The sequence below is a fragment of the Piliocolobus tephrosceles genome, chromosome 10, assembly GCF_002776525.5.
Source record: "Piliocolobus tephrosceles isolate RC106 chromosome 10, ASM277652v3, whole genome shotgun sequence".
NCBI classification, from domain to species: domain Eukaryota; kingdom Metazoa; phylum Chordata; class Mammalia; order Primates; family Cercopithecidae; genus Piliocolobus; species Piliocolobus tephrosceles.
This window is the reverse complement of record NC_045443.1, coordinates 119852604-119868413: the sequence shown is the minus strand read 5'-3', so window position 1 is coordinate 119868413 and position 15810 is coordinate 119852604. Positions and strand designations below refer to the sequence as shown.

The following is a 15810-nucleotide window of genomic DNA, read 5'->3' as shown; positions in this document are numbered from 1 at the left end:
ACCCACACCACATGCAGACACCACACACAGAAACACCACAAACACCATACACCATACCTCACACACACACCACACACCACACACTCACCGTCCCACACTTCACACACCACACACCCCACATGCCAACACACACACACCAACACACACCCCACACACATCCCACACACCAACACACACCCACACACCACACACTGCAAACACACCAACACACGCACACCACACACACCACGCACACACACCACACATACACAGACCACACCACACATACATATAACATACACACAACACATACATATCCACACCACACACCCCACATACCCCACCACACACACAAACACACCACACACACCACACCCCACATCCCACACACATCCCACACGCCACACACAACAACACATATATTGGGGAAGCAAAGCCGGAGATATGTAACATAATATAAAATGTGCAGGTCAGAAACTCAACAAGAGCCAAGACAGAGGTCTCCTCAGTCTAACTTCATGTTGTAATTTTGTTTCAACTCCAGCCAAATCAACTGTTTATGGAGTTCAAAGTATTGTCCCTTTCCCTCATCCCAAAATCACCCCCTATGCAAACAGCCCCACCTTAGTCAAGTATGGTGGTGATGCTGAGGGGTGAGAGTTTAAAATGGAATGGAACCTACAGTCCAAGAATTTCACAAAATGGAGAATATACCCTCCATTCTGAGGACAAGAATACTTAAAATCATACTTAAAACCTCATAACTCAGAGTAACTAACTGTCTCCTAGGCACATGCACACCTCTGTGGTGTACCAGGCAGACAGTCTTAGATTTGGTATTCAGAAGATTATGGTCCTGTGACTTTAAATAGAGCAGGGCCAAGAAGGTAGACATAGCGTAAGAACACCCCCAAAAAATATCTACCTTGGCCAGGCTCAGTGGCTCACACCTGTAATCCCAGGACTTTGGGAGGCCATGGCGGATGACTTGCTAGAGCCCAGGAGTTCAAGACCAACCTGAGCAACATGGCGAAACCCTGTCTTTACAAAAAAAAAAATACCGAAATTAGCCAGGCATGGTGGTGCATGCCTTGTAGTCCCAGCTACTTGGGAGGCTGAGGCAGGAGGATAGTGTGAGCCCAGGATGTGGAGGTTGCAATGAGCTGAGATCGCGCCACTGCACTCCAGTGTGGTTGACAGGGAAAGATCCTGTCTCAAAGAAAAAAAAAAAAAAGAAAAGAAAAGAAGAAAATTGAAGAAAAGAAAAGAGAAGAGAAGAAAAAGAAAAGGAAAGGAAAAAAAATCTTTTCCTGTGCCAGAGCCGATCTGTGGCAAACAGCACATCACCTTCATCGCTTAGGCCAAGACTCACTTCTAAACCAGATTCGATCTAGATTAAACTCACATCCCCAGAATACCTAATAGCCGAATTCAGACCTTAAATCCAGATTTCCTCCAGTTTTTCAAATATGTCGAATCTCACAACACTAGGCTCACATTCCCAAATGACAAGAATCACCTGAAGTTGAGTGATGGCTGCTCTTTCAGCAAACACGCTGTAGTTCACCACAGTCTCCACTACTCCCTACTGCCTGTCATTGAGACCAAATCAACTGCAGTTTATGCTTACAGTTTTCATAACAAAGAGAGATTTCTCCATGACCATGATTTTATTAAAAGGAGGAAAATAAGTAACAGAAAAGGTCTTTTTAGCCTTACAGATATCCTATTTCCTGGCCCTTGTGAGTATTTAAGTTTGTGACCCTTGACCCAGACAAAAGAAGAAAAAGTCTTTTATTTATTTATTTATTTTTAAACAGAGACAAGGTTTTTCCATGTTGCTAAGGCTGGTCTCAGACTCCTGAGCTCAAGCGATGCACCTGCCTTGGCCTCCCAAAGTGCTGGGACTACAGGTCTGATCCACTGCACCCGGCCGTAAAGGTCTTAACAAACTAACTTTACCCTCCATACACATACAGATGGTGATTTGGCAAGCTCTGGTGCAAGTTGGAGAAACCAATTCCCACGTCATTTTCAGTCTAGAAGGAACGCTCCAAGGAGGTCACTTTCCCAAACACTCCTCCACTTACTGTACACAGTAAAGATAAAGAATCATGGAATTTCTAGACACTGGCATACTTAGGATCTCTGAGATCATCTGATCTTGCACTACCCAAGTCAGATTCCTAAAGATAATGTTGAAAATCCGAACTGTTTTCAACATTTTTAAAACAGTAACAGCTTATTGAGACATAATTTACATACCATCAAAGTGACCCTTTAACAGCGTTCAGTGGTTTTCAGTATATGCAGAGTTACACAACTCTACACAATCACCACCCTAATTTTAGAACATTTTCATCACAGCCTAAAAAAAAAAAAAACCATTAGCAGTGACTATCCATTTTCCCTTTCCCCAGCCCTTGGCAGCCATTGCTCTGCTTTCTGAGTCTATGAGTTTGCTGCTCTGGGCCTTTCACATCAACAGATCACATACATGGTCTTTCGTGTCTGGCTTCTTTCACCTAGGGCAGCATTTCCAAGGTTCTTCCATGTTGCAGCATGCATCAGTACTTCATTCCAAAAGTTGTTTTCAATATTTTTTCTTATATTTCTGGGAAGATAGCTTCAGGTAGATCAATACTTTTTTAAAGTATTTACTTGCCCATGATAAAGCCATGATGGTCATTCTTCAAATAAATGCAATTTTCCTAACATTTTATTAAGAAAATTATCAAACATACAGGGAAAGTTGAAAGAACTGTACAATGAATACTCAAGTACCCACCACCTGGATTCTACAATTAGAACCACTAAGCCATCTCTCCATTCATTAATCCATCTTATTTTATCTTATGTTGTTTTTTTTTTGAGACAGAGTCTTGCTCTGTTGCCCAGGATGGAGGGCAGTGGTGAGATCTCAGTTCACTGTAACCTCCACCTCTCGGGTTCAAGCGATTCTCCTGCCTCAGCCTCCCAAGTAGCTGGGATTACAGGCGTGTGCCACCATGCCAGCTAATTTTTTGTATTTTTGGTAGAGACAGCGTTTCGCCATGTTGGCCAGGCTGGTCTTGAACTCCTGACCTCAAATGATCTGCCTGCCTCGGCCTCGCAAAGTACTGGGATTACAGGTGTGAGTCACCACACCCGGCTGGGTAAGGCTTATTTCATTCAACATAATGTTTCTGAGACTCATTCATGTTGTGGCATACACTGGTAATTTGTTTCTTTTTAAATTACTGAATGCACTTTGTTCCTTAGGAAACATCTTTCAAAAAAGAAAGCCATGGAAGAAGAGTAAGGTTGGTAACCATGACTCCAGTCTAACCCTCTCTCTCTTACATCCCCCACCCTCATGGGCACCAAGACTTAGAGGAGCTAAGTGGCAGATGCTAACCAGTCGCACCACTGTCTTGGGGATTCCAATCCCATCATCTTTCCACATACCTCATAGCCATTTCCTTCTTCTCACCCTGTAAGGAAGTTCCTAGCTGACTCTCTAAAAGAGCCTTACTATAGGAAATGGGAAGCCAATACCCAAATAACAAAGGTACTAGGTGTCTCCTCAAAAACATGTCAGTAAAACAAAATGTGGTACATCCAAAAAACTGAAGACTATTCAGCATTAAAATGAACTAAATACGTGATGTGTGCTACAACATGGATGAACTTTGGGGATCTTACTGAGGTGATGGAATGTCCCAGCACTGGGCTGTGACAATGACTGCACAACTAAAAAAAACAAAATCACTGAACCTTACACTTACAATGGGTGCACTTTATGTCATGTAAATTACACTTACAGAAAGTTGTGTTAAAAAGAAAAAAGCCTGACTACAAATGGATGAAAGAGTTTTCTGCTTCAAGGCAGAGAAGGATCTGCTTGATAATCTAAAGAACAAAAGAGGCCATTTAAAAGACCCCACTACTCAACTAGAAAACAGTTGTTTAAAACACCAAGCTAAGATAATTATATACTGTTTTAAGAATGCATTGAAAGCGTTTCCTTTTAATAAATAAAAGGAATTTATTGATTCACTTTCTCTAAAAAGCTTAGTATCAAACTATCTGGGCAGGTCCCAACTGCCAGTTTAAAATGAGGCAGCCCATTGTGAACGGGCTGGTTACCATGTGATCATGTAACCATATGAAGAGGTTCGTCAGGCTGTTGTGTTTTATTTGTTTGTTTGCTTGTTTGAGACAGGGTCTTGCTCTACCATCCAGGCTGGAGTGCAGTGGTATGATTATAGCTCTGCAGCCTCCACTTTCTGGGCTCAAGGGATCCTTTTGCCCCAGCCTCCCCAGCAGCTGGGATTACAGACATGCGCCACCATGCCTGGCTAATTTTTTCTTTTTTTATTTTTTAAATTTTGTAGAGATGGGGGTCTTGCTACATTGACCAGGCTAGTCTCTAACTCCTGGGCTCAGGCAGTCCTCCCTCCTCAACCTCCCATAGTGCTGAGGTTACAGACATGAACCACTGCACCCAGCCTCTTCAGGCTACTCTTTAAAAAGCTAGAATACTGGGTGAATATCCGAAAACCAGGCTAACTCCCCTACTTTCTACATAAGAAGCTGTTTTTTTGTTTTGGTGACTGAATTTGCCTCATGGGAACAGAGCAAACACGGCTGCCCTCTTTCCCTGCCCACAGGCCTAGAAGGAAGGAATAGTAACCAGCTTTCAAAGTCGATCGCCCACTCGCAGAATATTCCTCAACAGAGAAGCTGCTTTCCTCTCCAATGCCTGAAAACTGCCCCGGGAGGCTGCCTCTACCCACAGCCATCTCTTTGTAGGAGCTGCTCCATCTTCTTGTAGGAGATTTTTCTGACTCCTCAGCCTTTCCTCTTCACCATCACCCAATTGGGATTCTTCGTGCTTACTTCTGAGACTTAAAGGTGGATGACATGGAATCCTGTTCCTAGAATTCTTTCTCCAGATCCTGGAACCCCTTCTGGAGCTACCAAAATCACCTCTTCTCTACTGCCTCCTTCTAGAAGATTTTTCTGATGGTGCAGTCAACTCCCAAACACATCAAGAATGCTGGGCTTGGACAGGTCTCTAGGGTAGTCAAAGCAGACAGTATTTCTCCAGCACCACCAGACTCAGCTGAGCAGAAACAGCCCGCAGGAGGTGCATATTCCACGCCACTCAGAACGCAAGCTCCAAACTCCAAAGCCTCCCCTGGAGAGGGACAGTGAGCTTGGGGTAAGGGGAGGGACTGGGGGGCAAGAAGAAACCCAGGTAGGGCAAAGTAGACGGCTGTGATGCCCACCACACTGACAGCCCTCAGCCTTTCTCAGGGAAGCTGCCCGCTCACAGCTCTGGTTTTCAGGGCGGCCCCCGGGCAGCCAAGCTTTGTACACTGCATCGTCCTCAGCAAGACACGCCCCAGCTTCACAGCTCATCGCTCCTTCCCCAGCCTTCCTCATTTCAGTAACGGCCCCGGCCGCTCAGGCCAAACCTCAGAGTCACTGTTGATTCCTTTCTTCCTTTCATCTGCCAGGTCCAATTCACCAGCAAGTCCAAAAACCACCCTGAATCCAGCTCCTCACCACCTTGCTGCTACCATCCTAGTCTGAGGCTGGAGCTCCACAACCGCCCAGCTGGTAGCCTTGCTCCTGCTCTCACCCTCCCTAGACAGTACTCCCCAGTGCCACTGTAGACTGGCCCGAGCCGCCTTGTGGAGGTAAGACAGTACTCCTCAGTGCCACCAAAACCATCTCCTAACTTCCTACCCTGGCCCACAAGGCCCCTTGCCTCTTCTGTCTTACCTCCTGCCACTCACTCCTGCCCTCAACATTCTGGCCAAGCCAGCCTTCTCTCTAATCTTGCGATGCACTAAGCTCACTCCAGCGAGGGCCTCTTCCCACACCTGGAACGACCATGATGCCTGGCTCCTACTTGCCACTTAGGTTTCAGAGCTCACCCAGAAAGGTCACCTCCCCAGAGGACTTCTCTACCCAGCCTAAAGTATCCGCCCACCCTCCCCAGCCCCAGTTCTCTCCAGCCTTCATCTTCTTTCTATTCTTGCCTGCACTCACAATACAAGACCTAATGTGCTGACAATTCCCCCACCAGCATGGAAGTCCCATGAGGAGAGAGGACTAACCCGTCTAGCTTACCACTGTATCCCGGAGGGCTAGAACCGTGCCTGCACACAACAGGGTGTGCCTGGAGGGAAAAAGCACTTGTGCTGGGGCGGCCAAACCCAGACCATAGCCAGCCTCATGCTCTGGGGCCCGGCCAGCCAGGCTCCCTCTCAATTAGCCCTCACAGGGCTAATTCGATTAGACAACTTTGTCAAAGAGAGCTGATGGTCCCAGAAAGCTCATAGCGAGGTCCATATGTGAAACACAGGCCCCAGCAGGCTCAAGCTGGGCGGATCTAGAAGCTCCTAGGAGCGGAGCTTTGTACCAGATAATAGGGTGGTGGGTGACAGCCAGCAGCAGCGCAAGAAGCAGGGCTGCAGAGAAGGCGGGGCCGGCCTGTGAGAGCCAGTCTCTTCAAGGCATCTGGTTGGACAGTGAAGGAGAGTATCTCCCCTGCAGGGTACCTAGCGCTGCCTGGAACCCAGGACCAGTCTCCACTGAAATCGGCCAGTCCTCGGAGTCCCGGAATTAGCATGAGGTGACCGGCACTCCCGTTCCACAGGCCAGCACGAGGGTCCCTGATCCACGCAGCCAGAGAGCTCTGCCAAAAACACACGCTCCGTGGCCTGAACTCTAATCACAGACAAGAGAACTCCAACAAAATACAGAAAGTAATCACCTAAGACACTGGCTATCTGGACTGCACATTCTATACCCAAAAGTAATTTGATTCTAGGGAATGAGAGCTCAGGCTCTCATCGGCGATCACATAAATCCTTTAAAAAAAGGAAAATTAACTTTCTACAATACTCCACTGTAGAATTATACCAGGAAACAAGGATCCACTTTACAAACCTTTCCTTTTATAACCAGGGCCCTCCTATCACTAGTTCCCTCGCTGCTGCCGAGGACCCACAGCATAGCTCAATCTTTTTTTTTTTCTTTTTTTTTGAGACGGAGTCTGGCTCTGTCGCCCAGGCTGGGGTGCAGTGGTGTAATCTCAGCTCACTGCAAGCTCCGCCTCCCGGGTTCACGCCATTCTCCTGCCTCAGTCTCTGGAGTAGCTGGGACTACAGGCGCCCGCCACCACACCTGGCTAATTTTCTGTGTTTTTAGTAAAGACGGGGTTTCACAGTGTTAGCCAGGATGGTCTCGATCTCCTGACCTCGTGATCTGCCCGCCACGGCCTCCCAAAGTGCTGGGATTATAGACGTGAGCCACCGCGCCGGACCAGCATAGCTCAATCTTAAACCCGGGGTGGGCTCCTGTGCTGTCTTGTGGTGGGAGAAGAGTGAAGATGAGTTTCCTGTTGTCGCTGTAACAAATTACTGCAAACTTAGTGGCTTAGAACAACACTTTATGATTTTACAGTTTTGGAGGTCAGAGGTCTGATTTGGGTCTCACAGGATTCAGCAGGGCTGCTTTCTTCCCGGAAGCTCTGGGGTAGGACCCATCCCCTCGCCTTTTCCAGCTCTGAGGGGCCCATATTCCCAATCCCGTGGCTTTCCTCCATCTTCAAAGCCCCCAACAGCAGCTGATGTCCTTCCTCCGCTGCTTGCTCTTTGGTTCTCTTTTTGATTCCCTCTTAATTTTAAGGACTCCTGTGATTACACCAGGCTCACACAGATAATCCAGATAATCACCCTATTTTAAGGTCAGTAGACCAGCAACCTTAATTCCAGCTGTAACCTTAATTCACCTTTGCCATATAACCTAGCGCAGTCACAGGTTCTGTAGATGAGGATGTGCACATCTTTGGGGGGCCATTAAACTGCCCACCACACCTGTCCAAGCAGGCCACAATACAAACGTCATCCAGCAAAAGCACTTCTCCTGTTGTCCCACTCCACACCAATGTCCCGTAAAGCACTGTTCCACAAAGGCTGTGCTTGTCTCTGCAGAGCTGAAGATAAACACAATTCACTTAACTTGTTAGCTTACAAGTAGAAAAAAAAAAAAAAAAAAAGCCTGACCAACACGGTGAAACCCTGTCTCTACCAAAAATATAAAAATTAGCTGGGTGTGGTAGCGGGTGCCCGTAATCCCAGCTACTCAGGAGGCTGACGCAGGAGAATCACTTGAACCCAGATTGCGCCATTGCACTCCAGCCTGGGTGACAGTAAGACTCCATCTCAAAAAAAAAGATTTCGCTACAGATTATAAAGTTGGCTTCCAGGTCCCTGAGTGTCCCTTTCAATCCATCATATGATTCTTAATCTCCTAGGATGTGCTGAAGCTGTTAGGCTTAGCAGGGAAGTCAAAGGTGAAGACAGCAGGGATTCTGGTAAGCCGGGATCACATAATGACACAGGCCGAATGACATCAGAGCGGCTTCCAGGGGGATGTGATGTTCATGCACTCTGGGAAGCACAGGGTGTCCCCAGCAGGGAGGGCAGCCACAGAGAGACATGGAGTGGCCCAAGGCATCCACCTTCCCCATCCGGGCTTCCCCCTCTGGAGAGGAACTGACACTTGCACTCCCCTCTAACAGAAGCCGGGCGTTTGTGGGCAGATAAGGTAGGTCACTTTTCTGCTCGAGACACTTTTCCATGGACAAGTTGCGTAACCTCTCGGCAACACAGCTAATTAACTTCTGAGCTTCGGTTTTTTAATTTTTATTTACTTATTTATTTTTTTAAATGAGGATTCCACCACCTCCCTGAGAGGGCTGTTGTGTGAGTTGCTTAAGATCATGTTAAGAGGCCAGGTGCAGTGTCTCACGCCTGTAACCTCAACACTTTGGGAGGCCGAGACCGGCGGATCACTTGAGGTCAGGAGTTCAAGACCAGCCTGGCCAACATGGCAAAATCTTGTCTCCATTAAAAATACAAAAACTTAACTGGGCATGGTGATACATACCTGTAATCCCAGCTACTTGGGAAGCTGAGGCAGGAGAATTGTTTGAACCTGGGAGGCAGAGGTTGCAGTGAGCCGAGATTGCACCACTGCACTCCAGCCTGAGTGACAAGAGCAAAACTCCGTCTCAAAAAAAAAAAAAAAAGATCATGGAAAGAGAATGTGGAACATAATAAATAATAAATGCTCAGCCTGTGTGAATTCTCTTTTCTTCTCCCACCCGGAAAATAACCTCCCTCCATCCTCTCCTCTAACTTTGTCGCCCAGACTCTTTCCCCAAGTCTTCCTCCTCCTTCCTCTCCTTCCTCCCCTTCCCCCATGTGGGCAATGAACCAACCAGCCTCTACAAACAATGGAAGTTTGGTCCCGCACCACTAAAGCAGGGAGCACTGGGGCTTCCTGTTGGGTAATATAATCAGTAATCTTTGAGAGTTAACAGCGAAAGGGGAGATACGCATTAAACCCTGATGTCAGGAAAACCATCCACACTGCTCCTGGTCATGTCAAAACACACACACACACACACACACACACACACACACACACTCTGGCTGAGACATCCTTCCCCGGTAGTGTCACAAGACCTGGTCACAGTGATCACAGCCCTTACTAACTGTTCTGCAACTGTCTATCTGTCCCCATGCCTAGCTTGTGAGCCCCTTGAGGAGAGAGACTATGTTTTTCATCTCTGCAGCCCCGGTTCCCACCTCAGTGCACACCCTGCAATGGTGCACCATCTAATGGTTAAAGACTGAAGAACGCAGGAGAAGAAACACTGCTTATCTTCGGTATGACTGCAAAAGAGAAAAACTGATTCAGTATTTGAATGAAAGGTTTCCATTTACAACTGGTTAACTGTGCCTAGCATTAGATGGTTCCTCTATTGAAAATTCAAAGTTTGGAGGACACAGTGCTCTAACCTTTAGCCCTTGCTATTCCTTAAGTCTGGCACAGATTTCCGCCTTGATCGAGAATGAAGGGTTAGCCAGGCGCGGTGGCTCACGCCTGTAATCCCAGCATTTTGGGAGGCCGAGGCAGGCAGATGATCCGAGGCTGGGAGTTCGAGATCAGCCTGACCAACATGGAGAAACCCCATCTCTACTAAAAATACAAAATTAGTTGGGCATGGTGGCGCATGCCTATAATCCTTGCTACTTGGGAGGCTGAGGCAGGAGGATCGCTTGAACTCAGGAGGCAGCGGTTGCAGTGAGCTGAGATCGCACCACTGCACTCCAGACTAGGCAACATGAGTGAAACTCCGTCTCAAAAAAAAAAAAAAAAAAAAAAAGAATGATTACTATACAAAGCATTCATGGAGGGGGCTACATCTTAGAAACTTACATCCCAAGGCTATCTTACAAGCCCAAATTTAAGTTTCCTCAAACCACCACTTCCAGAAACTGCTTATCTTTAAATACAGAAAAAGACTAGCTCTTCCCCCCACCACCGGAAATATTCATATCAACACTCCCTGAAATAAGGAGTTTCTAAAAAGGCAAATAAACGAAACCAACACCAACCACGAAAAGGTACACACTAGATGTGTTCAGAATCCATAGGTGGGGGCTGGGCACGATGGCTCACTCCTATAATCCCATCGCTTTGGAAGGCTGAGGTGGAAGGACTGCTTAAGGCCAGGAGTTCAAGACCATCCTGAGAGGCATAACAACACCCCATATCTACAAAAAATAAAAAATTAGCCAGGCATAGTAGTGCGTGCCAGCAGTCCCAGCTACTCAAGAGGCTGAGACAAGAGGATTGCTTGAGCCTGGGAGGTCAAGGCTGCAGTGAACTATGATCACATCACTGTCCTCCAGCCTGGGCAACAGAGTGAGACCCTATCTCAAAAAAAGGAAATTCTGTGTGGAGGATATACATGTGTGACATTCCTTACAGTGTTAAGAAGGCAAGAACCATGAACTGTGTTCTACAGTACATAGCTCCATTGTAGAGCCTCAGAAAGCACCCGGCCAAATCAAGAATGCTTCTATTTAGTATCTGTCAAGCAGGCATTCGAAAGCTCAGCTAAGACCCTGGTTAGATACACTATTTCCTTCAGTTCATAGATAAGACACAGGCTCCTCATAAATGTCAGATGAATGCGGATGCAGAACTAAAATTCCGCCATAACCCACTTGCTATGTGAAGCCAGTTAACCCTCCTCTTGTCTGTTACTTGCCAGGCACTAGCCCCGTTCCCAGCCCCATTCCCAGAGGTTATTTCTGCTGATCCTCACTTCCACCTTGCAGGGAAATTTTATCTCTCCCATCGAGTAGCGTTCTTAGAGTTCATACAAGGAATGCTAAGGGCTTTTTTCCATCATTAACACCGGTTTGCCTCGGGGAACTCTCCAAAATGTCCCAATAATTGAGCACATGTTTCCGGACCAAATCAAGAACCTTCGCCACAGGGCTTCTCAGCAAAACAGAGTGAGAAGGACATGGAATCCCATCTGCACGGTTCCCTACCCAGTAGGCCCTGGCACACACTCACATCCAAGTTCTCAAACATCCTGTTCCCCACCCGAAGTCAGCCCCAGGCAAAGACCCTTCAGGAGGTGAAGCCACTGCCAGTTCAGGAATGGATCACAGTCAGAAACCCTAGGCCACTTCTCAGGACTCGGTAAAAAATAACCACAACTTCCCCTGCACTTAGTTCCTCCCCAAAGAGCTGTTGAACCTCATCTGGAAACAGCTGGGAGGCAGCAGCTAACAGGAAATCAAACAACAACAACAAAAAAAGCAGAGTGTACCACGGAGAGTTAGGCAGCTAGAACGAAGAGGCCAGGGGACAGACAGGAAGTTGAAGTTGGAAAGAACCTAGGCCAGAAACAGTCACACAGAAGAGGAGACGCAGCTGGTTTTCCTCAGCTCGGGCAGGAGGGGAGGACCCAGAGAGCTGGCAGGGAAGGCACGAACCCCATGAGGATGGAAACCAGACCGGCTCTGAGGTTAAGTCTTCTTTCTGCCCTGCCCCCATCCCTTTTTTTCCTTTCTTTCTTTTTCTTTTTTAGAGATGGGGGTCTTGCTACGTTGCTCAGGCTGATCTTGAACTCCTGGGCTCAAGCAATCTTCTACCTCAGCCTCCCAAAGTGCTGGGATTACAGGCGTGAGCCACCACGCCCCGCATTGCCTCCAATCTCGACCTTCCCTCCCTGAAAGCCAGCTAGCAGTCCTCACTAGGAGAGCTGGGGTCAGAAACTCACCTTCCTCTAGCTTCCTTCTGTCCCACAGGCTACAGCCCAGACAACTGGTTTTGAGTCATTCGTCTGTCATCCATACCAAAGTTCCACACTGCCAACTAAACTCAGGGCTGGACAAACCAGCCTCACACAGACAGACAAAGGGCATCTTCATGAGAAATGACTGGACAGATCCCATCCGAGGGCCTATGGTGGTAGACCTTAGGGGGCCGACCTTAAGCAGCAGGAGACCTTAGGCACAGGGAAAAGGAGCGAAAGTGAGAGGGCCAAGAGAGCAAGGTAAGCTTCTTGCACCAAACTGATGGTGCATTTTGCAATCAAGAAAGTTAACTGAGCAATGGCCAGCTGCCAAAATATTTTTGAGAGAAATGAAAAAAAAAATGCCATTACTAAAATTCTTTGGTGTTGTTTAATAAGGCTTTAGGTTATCCAAACAGAGTGCAAAGGGGAGACTGATTTAGTTTTCATTTAGCAGAGCTTACTTAGGTGAGACCTTCCCAGCCCATGCCCCCCGTGACTCAATCATCCATTCTCTCTCTGTACATGCAAAAGTTTATATTAAAATGAGAGGATTACGTTTTCTTAATAAGATACATTCCAGTCTTTTCACCTCGAGCTTTGTTTGAAAAGGCTCTCTCGAGGCATAGCATACGCTGTGATCCAGTTGGGTTTGATTCCAATGGAAGTGCTCAAAATCTGAGACTGGAGGGTGCACAGGGCTGCAGCCTCAACACCATTTGTTTTTTAAAAAGCAGAACATCTTCACAGGCTGAGTGCCAGCTCAAACTGGCAAGACCAGAGAATCAGCAGAGACTGACCAATGTGCTGGGTAAGGGGGATGGGAGGAGGAGCTACAGGAACAGATCATCAGGGAAACCTTCAAGAGAGGAAATAGGGGTGTTTCAGGAACATAACAAAGAACAAGTTGACTAATCGTTTATTCCAGGGACAGCGGCGGTGAGGTGGTGCCATCCAGGGCTAAGTATTTAATATTTCAACTTCAAGTAAAAGCATAATGTTTAAACCTGGATATGCTTGGAGCTCACAGCTCTCTTAAAAAGGATGGGGGGTTGGGGGATGGCAAGATATTCCTGCTTTTTTATTACGCTGTTTATGGAGTCTCCTAGGAAACTTCTCCCCAGATGCCTGCAGAGCAGACCTAAGACAGCCCCAGCTAGTCCAGTTCCTAATGCAACAAGCTCAACTCAGCAGAGATCCTATCATGAGCTTTACGCAGGGCCGAGCTGCTCAAGGCCGCTGTTGCCGGTCCAAAGAAGTTCTGTTGCGCAGGCGGAAAAGTTACCTGCAGCAAATACCTAATATTCATGCTGGGAGGGAGAGTGGAAAAGTGCTTTAATCTTTGAGGGCCAGGCATTTTCTGCGACTTGGAAAAGAGGAATCCCTGCCCAGAGCTGAATCCACATGTCAGAATGGTGTCTGGGATGTCTGCCCTCAACAATGACATCTCCCTCATATAATGTTTCGCGACCGGCCAGAAAACCCTCCAACTTGCCAGGAGGACAGACTGCACCTCCAACAGCTGTGGCACCAAAAGTCTTCTTAGGAGGCACCCAAGGCCTTCCCGAGATGGGGGAGGGCCTCCCGATGAGGTTGTAAGGGGCCAGCCTCCAGGTGCAGGAACACCTAACTCTCTGGCCAAGCACTGGAATAAGCAATTTACCTAAGTCACTCCAGTACCACAACAGCCCCTTGGAGGCAGACACTACAGTCATTCCCCTTTTATGAAGGAGGAAACAGGCTCCGAGGTGTTACACAACCATTAAACAGCAGAGCCAGCCTCCCGTCACCCGGAACAGGTGGTCCTGACTGCTGCTGGATATGGGGAAAACACACAAAGCGTTTGGAGGAAGGAGTCCATAGAGTCGGGTAACACAAGATGCAGCCAGTGTTTATACCTCTTTCTCGTCCAAGATCGGTGGCCCCAGGACACTGGAGGGGAGGGCCTGGATAGGGAACGTGAACCCGAAAGGACCCCGGCACTGCTGGCAGGGGAAGAGGCCAGGACCCCGGCCTCTCTGGCAACGCGGGGAACCCCAGATCCATAAACCCTCTCGAAGGGGGAAGACCCAAAGGGAATGCATGAAGCCACGGGGTTGCCAGGCGGCCCTCCCCTCCACGCTTGTTTTGTCAAACACGGGCCTCCGGCCGGGGCCTCCGGGGGTCGCGGGGGTCCCTACCTGTAGGCCAAAGTCATGCACTCGAAGAGCTTGGTGAGCGAGGCGTCGATGGACAGGTGGCAGGAGCTGGTCTTGCCGAAGCTGTAGGTCTGGCACGTCTGTTTGTTGACCGTGTCGAAATCGTAGCCCTTCTTGGGCGGGTGCTCCCGGTGCGGCGACGACACCATGAAGTGGCCGCTGTGGATGATCTGCTGGCGGCGCGGAGGCTCCTCACGGCCCGGCCCGGCCCGAGGCGGCGGTGGCGCGGCGCTCGCGTGGGCCCGGGCCGGGGTGGCCGCGCCGGAGGCGGGCGGCGGGGACGGCTCATCCGTGTCCGAGTCGTCGTCGTCCTCGGGCACCTGGGGCTTGAGCAGCACCTGGCGGCCCCGGCTGCGGGGCCGGCGCGGTGAGCACATGAAGACGTCGGCGGCCATGAGAAGTGCTCGGCCGGGGGCATCCCCCGGAGCCCGGGGCAACGCCACTGGCGCGCGAAGCTGAGGGGCGCCGGCGGGGCCCGGCCCGCGCGCCGACTGTCCGCGAGCTCGCGGCGCGGCGGGAGGGGTAGGGCGCCGGCCCCGGCGTGACGTCACCGAGGAGTCTGGCCCAATCGACTGCCCGCGTCGGCCTCTTAAAGGCGCAGGGGAACCTTTCCTTAGCTAGGCGGACCAAAAAAAATAAGGGAATCGGAGGCCACGCCTCCCGGCCGTGCACTTCGCCACCTCCTCCTCTCCCGGCGTCCGCGGGTGCTGAGGGACGCTGTGGCCTGGCGGAGCGGCTCGCCGGTGTCGCCGCCTGGGAGAGGCGTCGGCGGAGTGGGGCCAGTGCTAGTCCCGCCCCCGCCCCGCTCCGCGCCCCAGGAGTCGCCCTGCGGTCTCGCCGCGGGCCCGGCCGGCTCCACGTGGTGGGTGCGGGTGGGGCTCCTCGGCCTCCAGGCCCTGCTTTCCCCTGCCGGGCGGTACCGACTCCTCGCAGCTCACGCCTGACTTTGCCGGACGAGGTGGCTATTGTCCCCATTATTCTCATCGTATTGATGGGAACACTGGGTGACTGAATACCGACAGGATTTGTTTAAGACCTGGCGTCCACAGAGCTGGGAACTTGCTGCCCGTGCGCGTCCCCAGCGCGGCGCAGCGGTTGAGTGGCAGCGCCCCTGAGCCCAGAGGCCTCCAGACCCCAGCTTTTTTAACTTCAACTCAGGATGCTGTTGTTATTGTTTTAAAGTTTGACGGACGAGGCAGCCCCCGAAACAATTCCAAAAGGGGAGTATCTGAGCTAGAGTTTTCTTCTCTGTCAAATGGTGAACAATCCGGTGCCTCAGAAACTTGTGACAGTTCTAAAATGGCTATAGCGGGGCGCGGTGGCTCACGCCTGTAATTCTAACACTTTGAGAGACCGACGCGGGTGGATCACTTGAGGCCAGAAGTTCGAGACCAGCCAGGCCAACACGGTGAAACCCTGTCTCTAGTAAAAATACAAAAATTAGCCGGTCGTAGTGGTGTACCCCTG

The 15810-nt window shown here is 49.5% G+C and overlaps 1 protein-coding gene across 4 annotated transcripts in view; it reads right to left on the bottom strand.

The window, feature by feature from the left end:
* The window catches only part of MLXIP (MLX interacting protein), a 68723-nt gene extending 53852 nt beyond the window's left edge, over positions 1 to 14871 (bottom strand). For 2 of the 4 annotated variants that reach the window (XR_002730223.3, XR_002730228.3), the window contains exon 1: positions 14326 to 14871. Coding sequence is in view for 2 of the 4 variants with exons in the window: in XM_023205319.3 (XP_023061087.2) it covers positions 14326 to 14738 (413 nt within the window). In the remaining 2 variants the exon portion in view is untranslated. The remainder of the gene's footprint in view (positions 1 to 14325) is intronic. The other 2 variants (XM_023205319.3, XM_023205320.3) reach the window with 1 other exon arrangement.
* Positions 14872 to 15810: the final 939 nt, after the last annotated feature.